At 44.7% G+C, this 23,334-nt stretch overlaps 1 protein-coding gene across 5 annotated transcripts in view; it reads right to left on the reverse strand.

The window, feature by feature from the left end:
* Positions 1 to 23,334, reverse strand: part of PHTF1 (putative homeodomain transcription factor 1) — a 499,499-nt gene that overhangs the window by 413,911 nt on the left and 62,254 nt on the right. For all 5 annotated transcript variants that reach the window (XM_069238694.1, XM_069238696.1, XM_069238695.1 and 2 more), the window contains one exon: positions 11,156 to 11,212. In XM_069238694.1, coding sequence (XP_069094795.1) covers positions 11,156 to 11,212 — 57 coding nt within the window. The remainder of the gene's footprint in view (positions 1 to 11,155; positions 11,213 to 23,334) is intronic.

The following is a 23,334-nucleotide window of genomic DNA, read 5'->3' on the forward strand; positions in this document are numbered from 1 at the left end:
ATGTTTTAATGAAACAGAAAAGGAAGATGTTTCAGAACTCACGTAAAACTTGTCTTAATTTTTCTTTCTACAGCATTAACCATAATTTCTATGACAAAATGAAACCACTAATTTTGTTCTTTCTAAATTAAATGTTTTAAGTTTCACCAGTTTGATTCAATCAAGATGGCTTAAGGTGTGCCACACTTTTGTCATAAGTAAGACTGTTAGCACTCTAGTTGTTCTCTGGGAGGCTGCAGTAGAACGCAAGGGAATCAACTGCTAGGCTGATCCTGCTGGAAGTACCTGTTTTACTGAGAATGTCAGACTTCATTCTCATATGGATGAAAAAGACAGTGTGAATTTACAGAAAACATGTTCTCATTTTAGCTTTTGGAACACCTTCCATAACCTCTATGGAAAAATCATGAGAAAATAGTTTTCTCTCAAACACAATTCATGAAATCACAGCAGAACATTTTCCACAGTGTAAAATCACGTTAGCAAAAATTATTTATATTGTAACTAAAATCTGTTATCACCCTTTATACGTTCTCCTTTTTGTGATCCTCAAAACCTGCCATTCATTACAATGCATTTCAATGGGGTGCTATCACGTTTATTGGTCCCAAGATGGCTGCCATCACTTTATGGCTGAAGGATTGACAGCCAATCAGATCTCACTATGGTGCTTAGGCTCCTCCAAGATATACAAATGTCTTTTTCCTTTAGTATCTCAATGTTAGAAATGGGGTTTCTGGTTGGCTAGGGTATGCACCTAAGCCAGGCAGAATCCACCCTCTCTAGTCAGGGCAATGGAGTTACACGTCCAAAATAACCCCTGCTCACCCCATTGGTAGCTTAGCACGTGCAGTCAGGCCTATCCCAGAGGCAATGTGTAAAGGGTTTGCACAACACACACGACACACATGATGCACTATCCCCACCACAAAGGAAACACAACACCAAGTTATATGAAAATATGCTGTATTGTACGCAACGCAATTATTATACCAGACATAACATGTCAGTAATATCCTGCTACCTTAGCAGTCGTCAAAACGTTACACATTAGTTACTCTGCAGAACCAGCAGTAGTCACATATAACACACAGGTTACCTAGTATTCTGCAACATAAGCAGTAGTCAGGAATCACGTTACTACACCAATGCACTGGTCATAGAAATATCATAAACGCCCATATTAGGAACATTATAAAACTTATAGCAAGTCAGGAAAACATATTAGCATGTCATGCCCATGAAAGGAACATTAGCATACATATATAAAACATCATAAACCAAGGTTGTCATAAAAAAATCATAAAGTCCATATTAGGAACATTACAAATCATATGTCCTTCCAAAATACCTGGTCCGGTGATTTGGGGAGGAGGAGAGGGCGACACGCACCCCCTCTGGATTTATGACAGGCCCCTCCTGGGGCCCGTGATCTCTGGAGGCCCTTTGGGCTTCAACCGGCCCTCAAGAGGGGGGGCCAAAATCAGCCCAAAGTGATTGAGGAAGGTGGGGGGTGCCATGCACCCCCTCTGCTTTATAACAGGTCCCTCCTGGGGCCCACGATCTCTGGGGTCCCCCTAGGCCTCCACAGGCCCTTCCACCGGGGGGGGCCACAACAATGCCCAAAAACCAGCCTGGCGCGTGGGGAGCCTCCGATGAGGTTTCCAGCCCACCTGCCCTTCCAGATATGAGTATTGGGCCCCTCCTGGGACCCGCAATCATTGGGGGGGTGAGAGGGAAGACCGGCGGTACAGGGGGCCTCCGCAGAGGCTTCTGCCCCGCCTGCGGTCTTAGGCAGCACAAGACTGGCTCCGTTGGGGCCAGGGGGAGCCTCCAATGAGGCTTTCTTCCCCCCACCCGGCTGCACTCTGCAAACTGCGGCCCGGCGGTACCTGATGGCAGGCACCAGATTAGGTGCCTTCCTCTGCCCGCTCCTTTTTTTTGTCAATGAATGGTGGCTCGGGGGTCCCAGGGCCAGCACTCCTCTCGGGCTCGGCAGAAGTAGCCCGGGTTGCGGCAGTGAAGATTTTCAGGACATCAAAAGCACGCACTGGGCCAAGCGCAACGCCCAGGTTGCGGGAGTGATGTCGGTCTTCAGGAAGGTGCTTCTCCAAGCGCCGAGGCACCACCAAGGACGCACTTTCAAGCGCAAAAAGGCACCAGAAAGGAAGCTCTTTCCCAGCGCTTCAGCGAAAGATGGCAAAGCGCTCTCCAGGCGCTATGAACTTGTTGCAGGGGTCCAGGGCCATAGCACCCAGCCCCTGGGGGACAGCAATAACAGAAGAGGAGCACAGGGGGCAGGGCCCAGCAGCAGACCAGCACAAGGTAAATGCACGCAAGTGGCAGTTCCTTACAGTGACCTAGCAGGTCACAAGTCAGCACAGCAGAAGCAGTCCATGGCGGTTCCTGGTGAGTCCCTCCAGCAGCATTGTGTCCAGTTCCAGGTAAGTTCCAAACGGTCTCCAAATTGTGGGGGAAATTCCCCTGTATTTATACTCATATTTACAGTGTGTTACAAAGGAAGGGGAGAGGAGGTTTCAACAAGTTACAACTGGTTCTGGGAGTGCCCACTCTCTCCTCCACCACAGGCTCCAAACATCAGTTGGTGGTAAACAACTCTATTGTGTGAGGCCAGGGCACAGCCTTTACAAATGCAGGCATCTCCCTTCTCTCAGCCCAGGAAGACTATTCAGTATGCAGATGCACCTCTGTGGCACCTCCACCCTCCCTGTGTACAGGCTGTCTGAAAAGTATGCACAAAGTCCGACAGTCACCCTGCCCAGACATGGACTGAAGTCAAGCTGCAAAACACCAGAGTCATAAGCACAAATACTCACTTTCTAGAAGTGGCATTTCTATAATAGTAATACAAAATCCACTTACACCAGTAAGCAGCATTTCTTACTACCATTACAACCATACCAACCATACCTACGGTACCCCTCATAAATCAGACAATACCCCCTACATATAAAGCAGGGAATTTCTGATGCAATCCTATGAGAAGGCAGCACTCACAGCAGTGAGACACCAAGTTAGGCTGTTTGTCACTACCAGGACAGGCCACGCAACCTGGCACACGTCCTGCCTTCTACATACATAGCACCCTGCCCATAGAGCTAGCTAGGGCCTACCTTAGGGAAGACTTACATGTAGTAAAAGGGAAGTTCTGGGCCTGGCAAGTAAATTTAGATGCCAGGTCCCTGTGGCAGAAAATTCTGCGCTAGCAGGCATGAGACAGGTTTGAAAGGCTACTTCAGTGGGTGGCGCAAGCAGCGCTGTAGGCCCACTAGTAGCATTTAATTTACAGGCCCTGGGTATAGAGGTGCCACTGTACAAGGGACTTACAGGTAAATTAAATACCCCAATTAGGTATAAGCCAATCATACCAACTTTAGATGGGAGAGCACATGCACTTTAGCACTGATCAGCAGTGATAAAGTGCTCAGAGTCCTAGAGCCAACAGCGAGAGGTCAGAAAAAATAGGAGGAATTAGGCAAAAAGTCAGGGGATGAACCTGCCAGAAGGGCCAGGTACAACACTCAAAAACTACTGAACGGATTTACACCAAACTTAGGTCATCAAACGGTGCCAAAGATATAGCCAAGTCGAAAAACGCTCTTTACCTCAATGTCGAGGCTGATTAACTTGCTTTTAATAATTTGTGGACTATTCACTGACTTAGATGCAGTACACAAAATTATTATTATTTTGCTATCAAAAGTAGGTATAAAAACATTTCAAATAACAGTGATAAGAAAAAAAACGAATTATCATAGTACCGTACTGCTTTTTTCTAACTTGAACCAGCTGAAAAGTTGGGTCAAATGATCTCATCTGTGTGATATGGTCTTCTATTATATTGTTTGTTATGTTATTGATTTTGAGTGTGCATTTTTATCGAGAGGGCTTTGTATCTCTAGGGGATAAAACACAACATAATAATTGATCTTGAGGATGTGAGAAAAGAAACAGGTTTTGATCTGATATCTAAAGTAAGATATTCCACAGCTCCTCTAACAAAGTCTGGCAGTGAGTTTGAGAACTTTTGCACTGGAAGAGGTGGAGGTTGAGGGTTTCACATACCTGGGCAGTGTCATAGACAAGCAGGACAGCACAGACGCAGCCATCAAGGCACGAATCGGCAGAGCAAGGGCCGCCTCCATTCCGCCCAAGAAGATCTGGAGCTCCAAGGACCTAACCCTGCAAACCGAGATCTGGCGGAAGCAGATAAAACAAGCTTTTTGGAGAATTCAGAAGCCCAAAATAGACCCCTCAACTCCAGCAACCTCTGGACCAAAAGAGGCTGAACTGTCAAACTTCAACCCCAAGGTATGTGCAGTGGAAACTGGGGCAGGAGGTGGCGGAACAAAGGTAGGCCAGCATTCATCATCCCAAATGGAGGGGGGGTGGGGCTGGGGTAGGAGGCAGCAGGGGGAGGCTGAACAGCAGAATTTATGTTTGACTTGCACTGCTTTGTAGGTTGATGAAGGGCATCCACTGAAATACTATTTAAATAGGTCTTGAATTTACAAAAGGTACTAGGTGTGTTTCTGTCAGTAGGAAGAATTTGAGTGTCATCAGCGTAAGACACAATTTGTATGCCAAAGGATTCAATAAGTGAAGCCAAAGGTGTCACTTATATATATATATATATATATATATATATACACACACACATAAAATATATATATATGTATATATATATATATATATATATATGTATATATATATATATATATATATATATATATATATATATATATATATATATAAATAAATGTTATACAGCAATGAACTCAGTGCAGAGCCCTGGGGGACACCAACACCTAAAGGCTTAGGATCCAAAACATATGGAGCCATCCACACAGATTGTCTTCTTCCAGACAGAAATTTCCAAAACCAAGCTAACGCGGATCCGCAAATGCCAATACTTCCTAGTCACTGCAAAACAATGGGGTGGGATACTGTGTCAAAAACTACAGATAGATCTAAGAATAGCAACACTACCTGACTCCCCTGATCTACCACCAGCTTAATGGTATCCGTAACCTCCAACAAAGTTGATACAACAAACAGTTACAGATGGTTCATTTAGACATCGTATGGATTTGTTAAGGAAACTGGAGTATTAGTTGAGGGAGATGGGAACCCACCTCAATATAATAATCACAGTCCTTCACAGGCTTAACCACTAATGTCACTAAATAAACCTGTAACTTGACATAAAGCAGTCAGGCTTAGGTAAGAGGCAATGTGGAAAGTATGTATGCATTAATCAAACAGTAATCAAGTGAAAACACAAAAAATTGCAAACCAATTTTGAACCTTGGAATATATTACAAAATGGCAAAGATCCAATAAGTAGAATCAGAGTTGCACGCTTTTAAAGTTTAAGGTTCAAAATAGCACCAAAAAGTGTGTTGTGCCAATCACAATCATCTGGTTGCAATTAAGCAGGACAGAGTAAGGTTTAAGGCCAACTGCAATGACTCAAATGTTGGATACAGGGACCAGGTTTGTCCCAGTGAAAAGTCTTACCTTTTTACTAAGTGTCTGGAATAGAAGTCAAAAAATCCTCAGCAAAGCAGCAGGCTGCAGCCAAAGGGGGCTCCACTTTGTCGAATAACTGCTAGCTGAGGTCTCGGTGAAGCTGTTTTCCTTTGGCAGGAAAGCTCAGAGTAGGAGAAATTTGTATTTTGTGCCTAGAGAAGGTCCTTTGCCCACCAGATACTTTTCAAGCCTTAGTACAGTGGAGATTTTTACCTTCAGATACGGTAAATTTTTTGGAGCTCAGATTTTTCCAGCTGGGCAAGGATGCAGGCTATAGACAAAGAGAGCTCCATATGTCCAGATACCTTCTCAGCGAGATCCTGCTGAAACAGATTTACTGTTGCAGGTGAGAACGTAGTTGCAGGAGCCTGAATCTTTGGCCCAGCAGTGATGCTCCTTCATCAGATAGTCTTAGCAGGATGGTCCAGTTCCCAGTCAATTCTCAGAGCAAAAAGTTGGCAAAAAATTACTAGGCCCAAGGAAACTTCAGGAAATGTGCACTTTGGCACCAGCCAAGGGCTCAGGACCTTGGAGACAGCAATTGAGGATGAAGTCTCACTCCACCAGAGGCCAGCAGCAGTGTCCTGGAGAGGTCCAGTTGGAATTGGTCAGCTGGGAATGCACGAAAAGGCCTCATGGAGCTTGTTGTTTCTCTGTAGCCCAAACATGAGGTCAGCCTCTTGTCCTGGGTACAAGAGGGAGAGCAAGTCCAGGCTTCCCAAGTCACAGATGTAGGTCCAGTCCTCTTCTGTTCTTCCACATGTGCAGAAGTGATCTGAGGAGAGTACTGGTGAGGCTACATTTATGACCAGTGCCAGCCTGTGGTTGAGGGACATTCCTAGCCCCTTCCACGCCAATAGGGTAAAATCTCCCAGGGTTGACTCTACACACTTTTACAGTACAGTTACAGTGACTGTGTGTTTTACTGTAAACTATTCCACAGTGCCCCCTCTGTCCATAAACAACATGGCAGAACCTTCCTTCCCCTGTGCAGAGCTCCCGCTGCCCACCCAGAAGTGTGGCCATGACAACTGTCAAACACCTCCCTTGCGGTCCCTCTAAACCAGGTCCACCTCAAGGCCATCCTTCTTGGTCTGGAGCCAAGCTACTCAGAATTACAGAGACGGTAGCATGCCTAGATGCGAATTACATATGCCAGTGACACGGTAGGCATCCTTTGAAGCTCAGAGAGAGGCGGGACACAGCCTCCTCACCAGTCTGCTCCAGGAAGATAAACACTCCACCCCTCTCAGGCCCCTTTTCCACTGTGATAGAAGCAATTTAAATATCACCACAGGGGAGCCATCTGTATTTTTTTTTAAGTAGCACTGGACACTGGTAGAAAGGCCCTTTTCACTGCCAGGATAGGTAAAACATTAAAAATACATGCCTTCAGTACACTCACACAATCATCTGATGCTATCACAATAAGGAAAAAAGTTTTTGAGATCAGAAGACTCAGTGAGCAGCTTTGCATTGGCTCAAAAATCATTGACAAGGTTTGTAAAGACTAAGGTCCCATGGTTGCATCACAAAAAGATTTGGGAGGGAACATATCTGTCAAACCTTTACCAAACATCATCACAGTGGATATCTAAACAAAGAAGTTTGATCCAGCAAACACAGAACGGCTGAAAGGGCCAAAATAACCTTTTACAGTGCCCACTGCAAGGCCTTGCAGGGCTAAAGACAAGACAACAAAGCGATCAGTGTGCCGTGCAGGACATCAGGCTGTGAACTTGTCCCACCGTCCAGCACAGGTGGATTTCATGGCGGGGGACTGAAGACGAAGGTGACATCTACCACCTTGGGTGGCAGACTGAAAGCAATTAACTGCTTCCGCTCATTCTCCATGCCTGAGTTGTGAGTTAAGCAAATTCAGAGGGAGGTCTCAGCTCTGCTGCTGGAACAGGACGTCGTCCCGAAATGGCAGCCTGATAAGAGAACAGATGCTCATGTTCAGAAGCTCCAGACACTACACTCTTCTGGCCAAGCCTGGAGCCACCAAAATGATTTGTACCTGGTCATTCCTCAGAACTCATGGCAGGAGAGGTAGAGGCAGGAAGGCGTACAGCAGTCTAATGGTCGATTCCAGCCAGAATGCGTCTCCAAACAAGTGTTTTGCTGAAACCTCAACCCACATAATTGCTGAAACTTTGTGTTCTAGATAGCTGTGAAAAGATCTAATCTGGATTCGACCTCACCCACCTCTGCCACCCTCATGACCCCTCCACTTCCCCAACCCCCACCCCCACCCCACCCTGAAACTTGGAGAAGATGCCCTGAACTTCTGTGGGATGTAGATGCTAAATGTGATCTACCTTACATCTGCTCAGTTCATCCTCTCTTGCAATGAGGTACCCTGCCAGGTGGCTAAAGCTATAAAGATGCCCGCTGGCACTATAGCCATCCAGAGGTACAAAGCCAGCTGGAAGAGAATCCCACTATGCCCTGCTTGTTGAAGTACCATATGGTGGTTGTATTGTTTTTGAGTACCTGCAGCAACCTCCTCTTGATGAATGATAAGACGTCCTTCAAGGCCAGATAAATAGCCTGTAGCTCCAGTAGACTGATGTGGAGCAGGCCCTCCACTGAAGACCAAAATGCTCTGATTTTGCCCTCCCCCAGGGAATCCCTCACCACCCTACCGATGAGTCCATCGTTGTTAGCTCTGAGTGGGAAAGAGAGAGTGTGCATTTGGTCAGCCACCACCACAAATGGGATTTCAGGTTTCACTGCATGGTTGACAAGAAGGATGCACAAGAAGTCTTATCTGGATCCAGGATCAAACCTGGGACATTGGGATTATAACTGGAATGCCTTGCACTCATTGCTGCATGGAAAACTCTGAACTGCAGAGTTCCCCAGAATGTCCCAATGAATGGAAGCCTCTGGGAATCAGATATAAAACAATGCTGAAAATTCTCCATTCATCCAGATGTGGTATACGGCAGACTGCTGCAAGCCTGCCTTCAGAACCCAGTCATCAAGGTACAGGAATACGGAAACTCCTACCCTCTGAAGTAAACACCGAGGGGCACTCATGAGACCGAACAGGAGATCAGCAAAACTGACAATGCCTCAGGCCCACCAAGAACAGCCTGTGGACTGCAGGAAGGGTATGTGAAAATACTGAACCTGCAAGTTCAAGGATATCACCTAGACTCCTGGGTCCAGGGCACATAGGATCTCAGTCGATGTGAGCATTTTGAATTTATCCTTCTGCTAGAAAGCATTCATGGGTTGAATGTTCAAGACAGGCCAGAGGCCTCCATCCTTTTTAGGACTGAAGAAATAGCAAAAGTAACATCCCCTGCCTTTCTCTAAGTCGGATACCCATTCTATGGCAAATCTTGGCAAGCAAGAAGCAGTATGAACAGATGTTCTTCTGAAAATCATTCAGGTTTGGGCCGAATATTTGGTGGGGAGGAATGAAAAGTTAGGGCATAGCCTGTTTGAACAATCTCAAACCCATCTGTCAGATATGATGGATTGCCAACCCAGGAGGAAGTATTGAATCTTGCTACCCAGTGGTTAGACATTTGCTGCTGATGGCAAACTAAAGCAATTTGTTGTCCACTGTAGCAAAGGAAGAAGAGTTGGAAGAATGGTGCCTTTGCTGGCTCACAAGCTGACTGCCAGATCCGTGCCTAAATCCCCGAAAGGACAGGATTGTCTGCTTTATCACTACCTTGAAAGTCTGTTTCTGCCTTCATGCCAGCCCTCTGGAATACCCCCTGAATTTCTAGAACAAGTGCAGAAATTGTTTGACAGGGTCAATGGCTCCAAAGAGCGTGCTGTAGCTCCACTATGCTTGGAGTGTTCTAAAGCAAAGCCCACCTTTTCTCCAAAGAGGCGAGACCCATCAAAGGGCATGTCCACTACCGAATCCTGTATATCACTGGAGAAGCATGTGGACCTCATCCAGACATGTCTAATAAGGCAACCCTGTTACCGAACACCCTGCTGATGCAATCGGTGGTATACAGACCAGCATGGTTAAAGTATGTGGCCACATCAGGGTCATCATGATTGGTACAAGCCAGAGAGGATCTGAGATCCTCCAGGGCTGCCAGCAAGATAAATTTGCCAAAGGTATCCATCCTTTTAGATTCTCTGGCCAGTTTCATTTAAGTTAGGGCTCACGTTATTGGTCAAGGCCTTTTTAGTAAGGCACTCTGGAGCGGGGTGCTAGGAGAAAAAATCCAGATATGGGTTACAGTCAGCGTGCATTACAGCTGGTTGCACTTTTTGAGTCTCATAGCGATATATCAGTCAAGCTTGAACATATGTCGGTTTGGAATCAGACAAGAGCTCTACACCAGATCACCCACCCCTGGCATCAGTGTTGGAGCAGCAGGAACTAGCTTGGTTCCTAGTGCTGGGTTGAAAATCTGTAAAACAGTCAGACGGACATGCAGAGCACAGACCTGTTGGCAGCAACTTGACTGGTGGCTCCAGCAGTTCTCTGAGGCTCAAAGGTTTGCCAGAGGGAGCCAGACGAGCTCTGAAAATCTGCAGCACGGGCTCTTTGAAAGTCTCCGTTTGACTGCAGGCTTGATGAGGAAAGTCAGACATTTATGGATCAATTGAGGGGTCTGCTCTGTGGCAGCTGACATCAATGGAGTCTGACTGATATCTTGACATCTTTGCATTTTATCTTTGAAGTCAGAGTGGCGGAATGAGGGTAAGTCCCATTTTGCTTTTTTAAGCTTGTTCTTGGATTTTGGTCTTCGAATCACTTGAGGACTTTGAGCAGATAGCAGAACAGCCATTAGAGCATCCCTAAGGCTTATGACTTGGAGTGTGATCTACATGAAGACCGCAACTACTTCTTGTAGTGGGCGACATGAACTTGCCTCCTGGCCTTGAATAACCTTTAGCTGCATAAAGTTGCACTTATCAAATAACTTCGAGTTAAGTCCTGACACCTCGCATCAAAGGTAAACCTTGTACAGGTCCATGATTCATTATCTGTTTCCTGAAGTTGTGGCACGGCTCGAATCTTGTTTCAGTGGGGACATCATTGTGTAACACACTGTGGAAAGGTTTTGGAACCGACAGAAATTCGACAAAGATGGTTGCAGAGCTCAGAATCCACACTGGAAGGCACAGACAGAAAATAACTGAGGTCCACACACAGGGCTGACACTTATAAATGCCTCCTCTCTTTCACTTCCAGGGCACATGGAATCAGCTCACAGCTGCACGAAGCCACTCAGGAGCAGTGCTACCAAAAATATGCAGATCCAGTCTGGTGCCTGGGGGATATTTTAAGGTGAAGAGGCTGCAATTGAGGTAGCCATCAGAACAGTAGTGATTGCCAGCATTCCGAGTTTACCGATTGGCTTACTTAATCTCAACATTTCAGATCAGATATTATTTTTTCTTAGCAAGGGAAGGTCTAAAAGAAATGGCATCATTGTGAGCCAGAGGTGAACTCCGATCAAGCTGTGTGGTAGTGAGAATGCAGGATACAGAATGAGCTGCTATTTCCTCTTGTAATGTACAGGTTTTTGTATCACTGAGAATGCAGTTCATATAAAACTGATAGTCATAACAAAAGTTGGCAGTTAATAAAAGAATGCTTCCCAAAACCTACCTTAATCTCAGTCTGCTCAACTGACTTTTCCCATATCTGCTGGTCATAGGCTCCAATCTGAAAAAGACCACACATGGTGAATGAGTTTCAGTGTCAACTCTGACAAGGAAAACAATACACTTGAAATTCAGATACTTTTATTGCAACAAGAACATGCAAAAAAAAGTCAAGAATAATAAAACAAATATACTCATTGGTGTTTCAATATTGTGACAGGGATTGCCTTAACATATGCGAAATTTCTAAGTAAGAGGGGAGTAATGGCTTCAGATTTTGATATAAAACACAAACAAAGACTGGGGCTTTAGGGGTATCTATTAGATATCCCAATCCTGGACCCTTTGGCAGGTAGTTAGTTTAACAAAACAACAAGAACTCAAAAAAGGTACCTGTTGGCAGTCTCTCCAGTAGTCCCCATAAACCTAATAGCCAAAAGGCTAAGTCCGGTCTCTCTCCATCCAGATGTGACTTCTAAAAAACAATCAATCAGAGTTTATAGAGCGCAGCTACTCACCTGTTAGGGTCTCAAGGCGCTGGCGAGTACCTGTACTGGAGGTGGATTAGAAAAGCCATGTCTTCATGTCTTCATGTCTTCAGTTCTTTCGTAAAGCTGGGGAGGGAGGTGGTTTGTCTGGTGTGGATAGGTAGGGTGTTCCAGGTGGTAGTGGCGAGGTAGGAGAAGGAGCGTCCTCCTGCTCTGGTTTTATGCCTATGGGGCTAACACCCTACATACATTACCCTTAATGTTTCTCATCTCTATTTAAATATATATGTAACAAACGCCATGCTGCACGACACCTTTCGATAACTGATTCTTTCGACTCTAAACCATGAATCACCTTAAACCTTTCCATCATTTGTAAAAAACAAAACGCAACTGAAACAAATGCAATTGTTATATATAATTTTGTTCCAGTGACCTGGACCAAAGCACAACCCTTCTAATGAAAGCGGTCATCCTCATCCTCATTTATGGAATCCTTAATAAGAATCACTTCACTTGAACTCTTCCTTCAAATTTTGATATCATACCTAACCAGTTACTGACTTGTTCTTAATGAGATTGTTTGTATCTGAAGACAACAACGTACAGCAAAGGAATCACAACAACCTTGTAGGTCTAGGGTGTACCACTGTTGAAAAGGAGCTTGTGTGATGTAAACATACTCATCATCACTGATAGTTGTTCAGTTTTTGAGAGGCCGTTCTACTCCTGCATAAAGAAAATAGCATTGGCCTGTCCAAAGATCTCAGCTTATTCCTTTCAAAAAAGAAAACCCCTTCATTTGCATTGAACCCAAACAGGTGGTCTTCCGCCAACCTTTACCAAATATTATATCCATATTTGAAGGAATCCTTACTGCGGCTCTTTAACTATATTATGGTAAGGGGGTTTATAACAAAGACAAGGGCCAAGGCTAACATACGTATGTGATCTTGAAACCAAATATAAAAACAGATGAATGAGAAAGTTACAGGCCGAGTTCCATTGCAAAGGTGGATATGGAAGGTTTCCTTAGTATCATTCCCACCAGTCTGAAATTTGCTCCTCATCTCCAACAGGCTGAATTTATTACTTGCCAAAAATGAATCTACTCTGATGAAAAGGGTGCAAGAGTATCGCTGTCAGAACCACTTTCGGAGGGCCACAGGCAAGCAGGGGTTACTGGGCCCAACCATGGGAGGGTTGAAGCCTTTTACTCTTGATGTCCATTGGCCTCACTTAATATGGGTTCTGAGGAACTATATTAAGTTCCCCTTGTGCACTTGACTTTCCAGGTATGCATGGTCCGAGCAGTCCAAGGCACCCTTGGTTGGTGTTCATATAGGCGAGTGAACACAGACTTGCAACTCAGATTGCAAGCAGGAGAAACAATAAATCATTGTTCAGCCAAAGACTCACTTTTATGAAAAAAGAGAAGTATTTTATTTTCAACCTATACCATCGCAAAAGAGAAATAGAACATTCACAAACAATTACACAGTACCCAATTGAGGTTGGCGCTCTAGTGTTTCTTTGGCAATTTCCTGTGCCACTCCTTCCTTGCAATAGTAGTTATTCCCCCATTGGCTATGGTTAACATCCAAGGTAGGACCCACTAGCAGTTTCAGTCTCAAGAGTCCAAAAATGTAAATGGTGTTCCAATGGTACGACGCTAAATAGCAGCAACTTATCCCAGGGAAGAGAGGCCCAAAATCAGTCTTACCCACATCAACAGACGTGGACCGTCTGAAGATCCTGAGCTTGCCCCACCTGTGGGCGCTCAAAACAGCTGCTGCTGATTTCAGGTTAGATTGCCGCATGCAGCCCATGCGCCCAGCGGGTGCAGAGTACCTCACTGGGTGTTGCACTCCTGAGGCGACTCCGGGTTCTCTGCAGCTCCTCCTATTGTAAGTGTTCGGTCCGTCTCAGGGTGTGTTGGTTGTGATTGTCCTGTCGTGGGTCCCTCACCTGGGTGATGTTGTGCAGTGCTCCCACGGTGCACTCACTTTTCTGGCATGGAATTGCAGATTACGTTGCAGTTGTTGATGCTTCCGGTAACGCCCTCTGGTATACAGGGTCACCATATCTCACAGAACACTGGCTTCTGCCTGAATGGCATGGTGGAGTCTCCGCCGGCAGCCCCTCTTGCCATATGAGATCGCAGCCCGCTATACATAGGGCTACGGACCTTACGTACAACACCGTTTTCATGGCACCCCTCCTGGCATGTAGGGTCACAGACTTTGACACTGCGCACAGGCTCCCACCGCAACGGCACAGAGGGGCACACAGCTCACTTCATGGCAGCCCTCCCCTGGCATACAGGGGGTCCCCGACTCTGTTATGTTCACTGCCAACGACCCAATCGGCAGTCCATTCGACACAGCTCACCACTAGAACTCACTCCCTCTAATGTTATCCCCTTCTTCAACATACACTGGTTTGGCAAGAAGGCAGGCTCTAGTGCTCCAGGTTTCAGGGCAGGTAGTCTTGGATTTCCTGTATGATGTCCCCTCGCCCTGCAGGGAGACTAGTAGGCCTTGTCCCCCAGTCCTGGTCACAGGCAGAAGTCTTGCAGAGCTTCCACACCTCACACAGCCCACCTGTCTATTTGGAAGACAACCCTTTTTTGGGTCTCAAACTCCCCTTCTTATAGTCAATTTTCAGACACCAAATGTGATTTAGCATATGTGCCTTTGAAGTTTTTTCTTGAGGTCTGCTTTTGAAGTGTCCACTCCTCTTCTCTTCATTCCTCTTGAGAAACAGTTTGTTACAGCAAGAGCGACTCCAAATCTGATAGTCACACAACACAAGAGTAACTAGAGTTCACACCTGGATGTCAGTCACAGTAATATGTGCATTGAAAGGTTATCTAAGGGGCCCCAGTCCTACGCTTTGATTCTCTTATCAGCCTCATCTCCTTCCAGAGATGTGCCCATGCCTCTTCCTTATGACTGCTCACGGAATCAAAGATTAGCCTTTGAAGTGTACAGGGGAAGCGTGGCTCTCTCCTCTCCAGTGTCCCACTCAACTTACAGGAATAGAGGAATGCAGCAATACAGATATATGTCTGGGTGATTTCTCTGCCTCCTCTCCATGTTTCACCATGCAGGGCTTGGTTTCTCAAAATGGAACCCAGGGCTTTTGAGTCACAAGCACACATACACCCAGCGCATGTATTTAGTCCTCATACAGTGCACAGCACTGTATTATTTAGGTATTGTACCACTCGCAGGCACACATACACCCAGCACATACACGTACTGCTCAGCACTACATCTTTCATGTATTGTACCACTCACAGGCACATGTACTCCCAGCACATGCATTCACAATGCACACACTGCTCAGCACTACATCCTTCATGTATTGTATCACTCACAGGCATACATTTACCATGCACACAATGCTCAGTGCTGCCTTATCCCTGTATTGTACCCTTCCGAAGGACACGTACACCCAGAGCACATGCATCACTCCAGCACTAAACAGCACTTCACAGCAAACCAATGTAGGCCAAGAGTGAATTAAGCACACAGCAGCAAACCTTAAAAATTAATGAGCTGGTAGGCCTCATTCAAAGGACACAGGTTAAAAAGGACCTGTTCACTCTTGCTGATCACAATACACAGTATGCTGCCACCACTGAGCTCGTGCCGCTTATCTCCTGGTGGAGGCAGTAGCATCTCATCACTATCAGGTCAGGGCTTTGGGTTCCCTTCCTGGTTCAACATGATAGCAATCCGTGAGACAGGCCTATGTCATGGCATACTTGCATGATCTGTTTGCCTAGGACAACAAAAATCAGCATTAGGGACTGCGGGACACTCACGGCAGGGGTGCACATCTGTTCCCAAGCAGAGGACATTTCTGCCCCAACAGGTATATTTTCGATGCTACAGATGACCTCACTGGTGCCAGACATTAGCAATAAAGGGTTGCAATTAGCAGTGATGCCCAGTGATGCCACCAGGGGTTTTGACAGGGTAAGCTGAAAGTACCTGGGGCAAGTAGTTTGCTACTTTGGGTTAAGGGGCAAGTTCAGCAAACTAATACAGAGTTTTAGATAATAGCCCTTGAGGTAGGATTCTATTGAAAAGCCAATCAACAGAAGAGTTCAGTTTTCAACAAGAAACAAGACTGGGTTGTCAATACTCTACCCCTATGTGAATAATATACAGAACCTGTGGCACAAAGAATTAGGCAAATTGAAGCTATTACCCTCTTCTCCTTTAGCAAATAGAGTAGAAAGACTGCATTGAATATGCACGACATTATCAGCTATACTCTCATGTTAAGCCTTTACTTCCATCATTAAAGGAGACTATTCACATTCTCCCCTCTTTCTAGCTAGCATCTGAATAAGAATACATTGGAGATAATGTGCAAAACCATAAAATGCCAATTGCCCCTAAAAAAGCCTGCATTAAAATACCCAGGATTACACATACTTTGGAACTGAAAAAATATTGACCACTACAATGGCGTCCACATCATGAATAATATAAAATGTAAATTAAGTCATTCTGGAAGATTCAATTTGATCACAATGTCTGGGGATCCAAAAATAACCGTACTTTTTTACCACAATCCTGATGTATGTTGATAATCTTATGATTAAAAACATTAAATCCATATTTATTGAATTTGTGTGGGTAAACAAGATCATAAGAATGGTCTTGAAGGAACTCATAAAAACAGAATGTTAGCATGGCTGGGCCTTTCCAGATCATTACTTATAGTACTGGGGTACAACCATTGCATAGAACAACAGGAGACCCAGTCACTCTACAACTTTCCCCTGCCACTAGGCCTCTTTATTCTAGCCATGTTCTGGTACTGAGGAATGTGTCTTCAACTGAAATGTATTCAGTTCATCACCACCCAACTAATTCACATCACTATACTCCAAAGCTGCGACAACTACATCATGCTTTGAAGCTCTTCTGTCTCCCAACTCTTAACACCTTTCACCAGCTTCCATTGTAATCCACATAATCCATCACCACCTGCACAATACTCTCCTTCATGGGGAGAAAAGAAACACGGAAAACCCTTGCTAAGTAAATCATGTTTTCTAACATGTAGTATATCCCCACTTAAATGGCACATGATTTTGCACGATGTCATGACATATCTTACTTGTTTCCTCGCCAGTTCCTCTCCAATGTATTCCTCACGCTTGACTCGGAAACAGACCACTCCCTTCTATCTAATGGCTGTACCAATTCATGTGACACCTGTATAACGGCCTCCATACTTCTCAGCATCTCACACAATGGTTATTCTGTGGTACTGTGGTGTGTGCTGCTGTGGACCTACAGGACAGATGCAAAGGAACGCTGCTAGGAAGTTACATTAGACATACCCATCAAAGTTACTCTTGACATTTCTAGGGAGGTGGTTAGCTTCATGCTATAGTGGTGCGAACTTTTTGATGAAGAGGTGTTTTAACTGTAAAGGACAAAAGAAAAAATGAATGTGTAGTTGTACATTTATGGTTTAAATCTCTTTTATTAAATTTATAATGCAGAAACAGTACAAGACACCCACCTACAACCACAGGCCAGTGGGGAACAGTTAACATGAGGAGAGAAGCAGGGGTTGGAGGGGAGGCAAGGTGGGGTGCTAAACCTATATCACTGAAGAGACCCCGTACAGTGTACCGCATCAAGTTGTGCAGGGTGTGTGGGAGGGACCTAGGTCTCAATAGTCAGTCTGATTGCGGGTGCCTTGGGCTGGGTCCGTCAGGCATAAAATGCACAGGTAAGAAGGGCAGGTTAGTTCCCGAAACTCATCCAACAGGTACTGTATGCATGGTCCCCAGAGGGGCAATGAGCCAGTCACTGCGGCTGTTAGATTTTCCATGCCCATAAGGGCCTTCAGCCTGTGTAGCCAGTCGTTATGTGTGGGAATGGTTGAGGTACCCCAGTGGGAGAGCAGAAGCAATTTAGCAGCCCCCAATGCGAGGGTAATTGCTCTTCCCTTCGGTGTGCTGACTGGGTATGTTTGAGGATTGGAAAGGCCTAGCAAAACATAACTTGGAAAGTGCGGCATAGCTGTGTTATACATGCCATCTATTGCATCGAGGACAGAGTGCCAGAAGGAGGCTATCCCTGGGCAATGCCATAATATGTGAGTAAGTGCACCTCTTTGTCCATACCGGCGCCAACATTCATCGTGGCCATGTGCCCTCCACTGGACCACCCGTGCGGTATGTAGTACATGTACTGTGCTATCTTCAAAAACATTTCTTTGGTGTTCGTGGCCTGTGCTGTGACCCGTGCTTGGTGAAGGACATCCCGCCATCTGTAAAACTGCACTCGCATTCCATTTCCCATCTACGCCTTGCTGATGTCACAGAGAGTGTGGGCATTGAAATCAGGGAAGTGTAAATGACGGACAGGAGCCGCTTATTTGTGTCTTTAGTCAATAGCCATTGCTCAAATCTCGTAAGAGGTCGGCTGGCATGTGGACATATCTTGGTCAAGGTCGCCCAATGGTGGATGGCCACATATTGCCAGTAGGTAGAGGACGGAAGACCGTACCCCTCTTGGATGGTGGAGAAATCCATTACGCCATCCTTGTTAAAGAGATCGCCGATCCGCTTACAATTTGCTTCCGGCCAGGACAGGAAGGCGGGTTCGTCAAGGGCAGGACGAAAGTCCAGGTTGCCAATGATCGACGTTTGCGGGGACACCGGTGTGGAGAGTCCTTTTGTAACCTGTACCCTGTCCCATGCTTTTAGAGTGGCCCTCAAAATCGGTGAGACATATACCCCAGGAGGCCTGTATTTCCTCAGTAGCCAGGGCACTTCCCAAATATGAATCCCTGCCACCGCCTGGTCTATAAAGCACCAGTATTTCTCTGTCATGGGTCCCTGCCATTCTAATATGTAGCGCAGTAGTGCAGCTTGGTAATAACTCAATAGATGCGGAACTCCCAGCCCACCTTCAGATTGGGGTAAGTATGCCTGAGGCCTTGACATTCTGGCCCTCCTTCCGCCCCATCTGAAGTCCCAAATGAGTGTTTGCATTTTGTCTAGGAGGGTAGGTGGGGGCTGTAGTGGCAGGGTCTGCATGAGGTAGAGTATCTTAGGCAAGAGTGTCATTTTTACTGCTGCTAGCCGTCCCAGCCAGGGGAGACCATGTGGCTTCCACTTGGCTAAGTTGGAGCGGGTAGTGTCAAGAATCTGGTTATAGTTACTGTCTATTGTGGCCGCTATTGTAGGGAGGATTCGCAGGTCCAGGTACGTGATCCCCTGTGTAGTCCACGGAACAGGGAGGGGAGCCTCCAATGTGATCTTCTCAGCCTCCGGAGTGGTGAGATTCAATATGGAGGATTTAGTAAGGTTGATTTTAAACCCTGATACACTGCCGAAGGCAGTCAATTCCGTCATGACACCAGGGAGAGAGATCCAGGGCTGAGTCAAGCAGGAGCATATTGTCTGCGTATAGGGCCATTTTATGCATTCTACCACCCACTGGCACTCCGGAAATGCCCGGATGTTGCCGTATATGCTCAGCAAGGGATTCTATGTATAACGCGAATAGTACGGGAGAGAGAGAGGACACCCCTGCCGGGTGCCCCGTTGTATGGGGAACTGCAGAGACGGGACGTCATTCACCGCAACCACCGCTCTAGGTTTGTCATAGTTGCACCTGATCCACCCTTGGAATCTGGGGCCCAACCCAGTCCTCTCTAAAACTGTGTGGAGGTATTGCCAGTGCACACAGTCAAATGCCTTCTCCGCATCAATAGAGAGGAGAAGGGCCGGGATTTTAGTTTGATGGACCCTGTCCGCAGGTGGCATACTCTCTTGGTGTTGTTACTACAAGACCGTTCAGGTATGAAGCCGGTCTGATCTGGGTCTATCAGATGCTGCATGTATGGGTTCAACCTATAATTGTACATTTATCCAAACTCTATGCCTGCAGGCTCTGTGAACTGAAAACAATCTGCTTTTGTAGGGAAGGCTGACACGTGTATCGCCAGGGAAAATGTGAGAATCACAGGTCACAGGAAATAAGTCAGTCACATGTGAATTGCCAAAAAGTGATAAAAGTACATGAATCAGAAGGATACTGTAACATGTTTGTCGACTTACACATTTTTGTCACAAAATACTTCTATGCAAGACCGCAGGTCATGCTGCTCTACCAAACTTAAGGCCATTGTTCAAGAGCATCAGAACACTTTCTTGAACATGCTTTTAGTGATGGTCATTCTGCGATGCACCTTTATAGCATTTTTCATCAATTAGCATTACACAAGAACATATTTAATTCACTTTGCAGAAATTTCACATTCCAGGCACAACTTGAGAGCGACTGTAACAAAATGTTTCACCTCAACGATAATATAAACTCTCACTGCACTCGGCAACAAGGTTCAAGGCTTAACTTCATTTCTGCTCTTTTCACCATAAATTGCATCCATCAAACACAACCAAACAATCCTTGTCACTTTCCGCTCTACCATCCTCTTCATTCATTAAGGGAACAATTAAGTATCTTTACAAAGGTACAGCCAGAAAAGAGTTATACCCAGATATGTCATCTATGAAGCCTCAAAGCTAACTCTGTAAGGCCCAGGGTAACTTCTGCACGATAACCATCTGACAACAAACCTACTGGGATCTTATGGCTTGCACATATAACATAAGGCTGTCCTACAAGAAAAACAAAATGTTTTCCCGATCTATCACATATTATAATTTTTCACTTAGTAATAACCTACTTCCCCTAAAGGATACTGCAACTTAGATTTAAAAAACGGAAACCCAGAAAGGGCATTTTGAGCACATAATTACATATACGATATTGCTGCAGCAAAGTAGGAGAAATCTAACTTTCCTGCACGGTCAGTCCCGACTTGTGTCTTAGGTGTCTGTGCCTGGTGACACTGTTATTCAGTGCCACAGTGTGTGTGTACTCTAACCTAAAAATAAGAATAAAATATTGGTTTCACCCAATAAGTTGATTTTAGGCAATGGTAGATGGCAGAGAAATTGCAACAGTGACATGGAAGTTAAAAGTCATATGTAGGCTGCAGCATGTAAGTACACCACTCACATATTTCTCATATTCGCTAGTGAAACGCTACAAAAATAATTCCAAGTCATTCTCCACTCAGGTGAAATTAGATTTCTGATTACTTTAGTGGGGAAAAAAGCAACTTTATAAAATGTACTCTGGCTGCAATAGGACAATGGCCTGACACCTGGGCATATGAAGGAAGGGGTATTGTCAACAACTGACCACTCAGCAGCCATTTTAATGGGCTACAGGACAGATGGCAGAACAAAGGGCAACCTTAACAACTCTCCTTTTGACTTTCTGATCTCAAATAGGACAGACAGGATCCCCTCACAATCAAATCCCAGAGCCCTATTAGATCCTTCAGCTCCAAATGTAGTAGGAGGAGGAAGCAGTGTAGACACTTACAAAGGGGAAGGGACACCGTTTAAATAAAGGGAATAACTAAGGGCCTTTCTAGAGCTCTTACAGAGGGAGGAAGGATTCACCCATCTTGAATTTCAGGCTCCTGAGATTCTTTTTATAGTTCAGGGAGGAGGAAGTTTCATAAAACGATGTGGGTTTAGAGCAGGAAAGTCGACAATATTGGAGAATGTTCCCTACCTAATCCGGGCTAGTGCTCAGGGTAAGATTGGTACCTCACCACTACCACCTCAAAACATTCCGAGACCTGAGAAGACTACAAATGTAGAAGACGGCCTTGCTAAATAAAAGAAGGCTCCTGACTTCAGCCTGGCACCTGGGTTCTAGAACTGCTCCCTAAGGGTCTGGAGGCTGTCCTTCTGTTTGTCTGCTCTAGGGCCACAAAAAGCAGAAAGACTTGAACCATTCTCTGCCGAGCCCACACAATTGAAACCTCAAGGAACCCTGGATGGACAGACAGCTGAAACATTGCGCCTAAAGTCTGCCCCGAGGATCTGGGAGTTCCAGGGGTGATCAGAAGAAAGCTTTCTAGCAGTTGTAGGAAAGTGAGAATGTTTTGACCACCGAAGGACTGATACAAGGTGTTATAACTTGCCCAGTGAGGTCGAACCTGAGGCAGGGTACAAAACCAGGCCTTTTCCACTTGGAGCACAGAAAATGGGTTCATACATGGAAAACAGTTTCTTCGGAAAAGGTATGTTGCCTCATAGAACTCTGCTCAGTTACAGCTGACAGTCTGCCCCGCTACACGAATTTGAGTACAAAAAGGTGTCTAAGTCCAAAGGTAAAACCTTGGCCTCGGGCAAGCCAGCAAAGCCATACCAGCAATGAACTAACCATTGCAGATACGAAATCAAGCTGAGAGCTTGGCTACATCCTATCTGAATTCGAAGGACCCTTGCCAGCCTAAGCCTTTTACTTTGCCACGCTGAACAATTGTGACATCCATTTTGAGACAAAAGTGCATATTCAGAAAAGAAAATGTACACAACTTTATTTACTCATGTATACAGTTACTAACAGACCCAGGAGTAAGTCAACTTATTTTTTTTTACTAGTCACCATTTCAGGGTGTAGTTAACATCCCAGTGACGAGGTAATCTTGGAGGTTAAGAAATCCAGCTGTCAGCTTGACTGCAACATATCTACAATATATCTGAATTCGAAGGGCCCTTTCAGGTCTAAGCACTCGACCTAGTCCCGCTGAAGAAATGTGACTTCAATTCAGAGATAAATATACACATATTTATTAACTCGTGTTAATTTACTACTAGATCTAAGTGTATGTCAACTTGTTTTTGCTATTCATCATTTTAGAGTGTAGTTTTACATGTCTCTATCCACTCAGTACAGGAGGGGGAGACATCCAAGACTAAATTTACGAGAGTCAAATTACTACTATTAACTTTTTACATATAGATGCAGATCTCCAGTGTAATGGAGATTTCTCTATTCTGAGGTGTAGAGAAAATTAATTAACTGTTTTTTTTTTTAATATACAATTGTAATGTAAAACATAAAATTGTGAAATAATTAGAAAAAAGTTATTGTAACATACAACTCATAAATTAAGAATACAGAACATTAAAATATGTCCTAAATAAGTCAATAATGTAAATATATTAATTTATAAATATGAATTTTTAAACAAAAAAATCCACTCACAATCATTTTAAGTTTAATTATTATTTAGTACGTCTGATTAAAATGTGCTCAGTATAATTTTTAAACACACACATATATCTATATATACATGTATATGTATATATTCAATATGCATGTATATATACATGTATGTGTGTCTATATGATAGATAGATAGACAGACACATACAGGAGCTGTCATACTAAAATTACTGGAATAAGGACCAAGAAACATATTGGACTTGATAAACTGCTGAGTGGGTGAAACTCATGAATTCATATTCCTATCATACTGTGCAGTTCGCATCACTTTCACTCTTGAGCACTCCGCCGTCTCCACCATTGTTGACTCATGCATTACCCAGGGGCGATAAGAATACAATTTATTTGCTGACCGAAAGGTCTCTGTCTATAGTTTTATGAGCATACTTGAGCTTTTTGACAAAACGGACGAGTAATAATATACCTGTTTCAAATAAGGCATACAGTACCACTTTGTCTAATGTCGGATGGGTGCACCTAAGAAATAATTAGTCGATAAAGGGAGCGTACTATGCCAAATTAATGTAAAGCAGGAAGCAGTACCAGCAA

The sequence above is a fragment of the Pleurodeles waltl genome, chromosome 6 (assembly GCF_031143425.1).
Source record: "Pleurodeles waltl isolate 20211129_DDA chromosome 6, aPleWal1.hap1.20221129, whole genome shotgun sequence".
Classification (NCBI taxonomy): Eukaryota; Metazoa; Chordata; class Amphibia; order Caudata; family Salamandridae; genus Pleurodeles; species Pleurodeles waltl.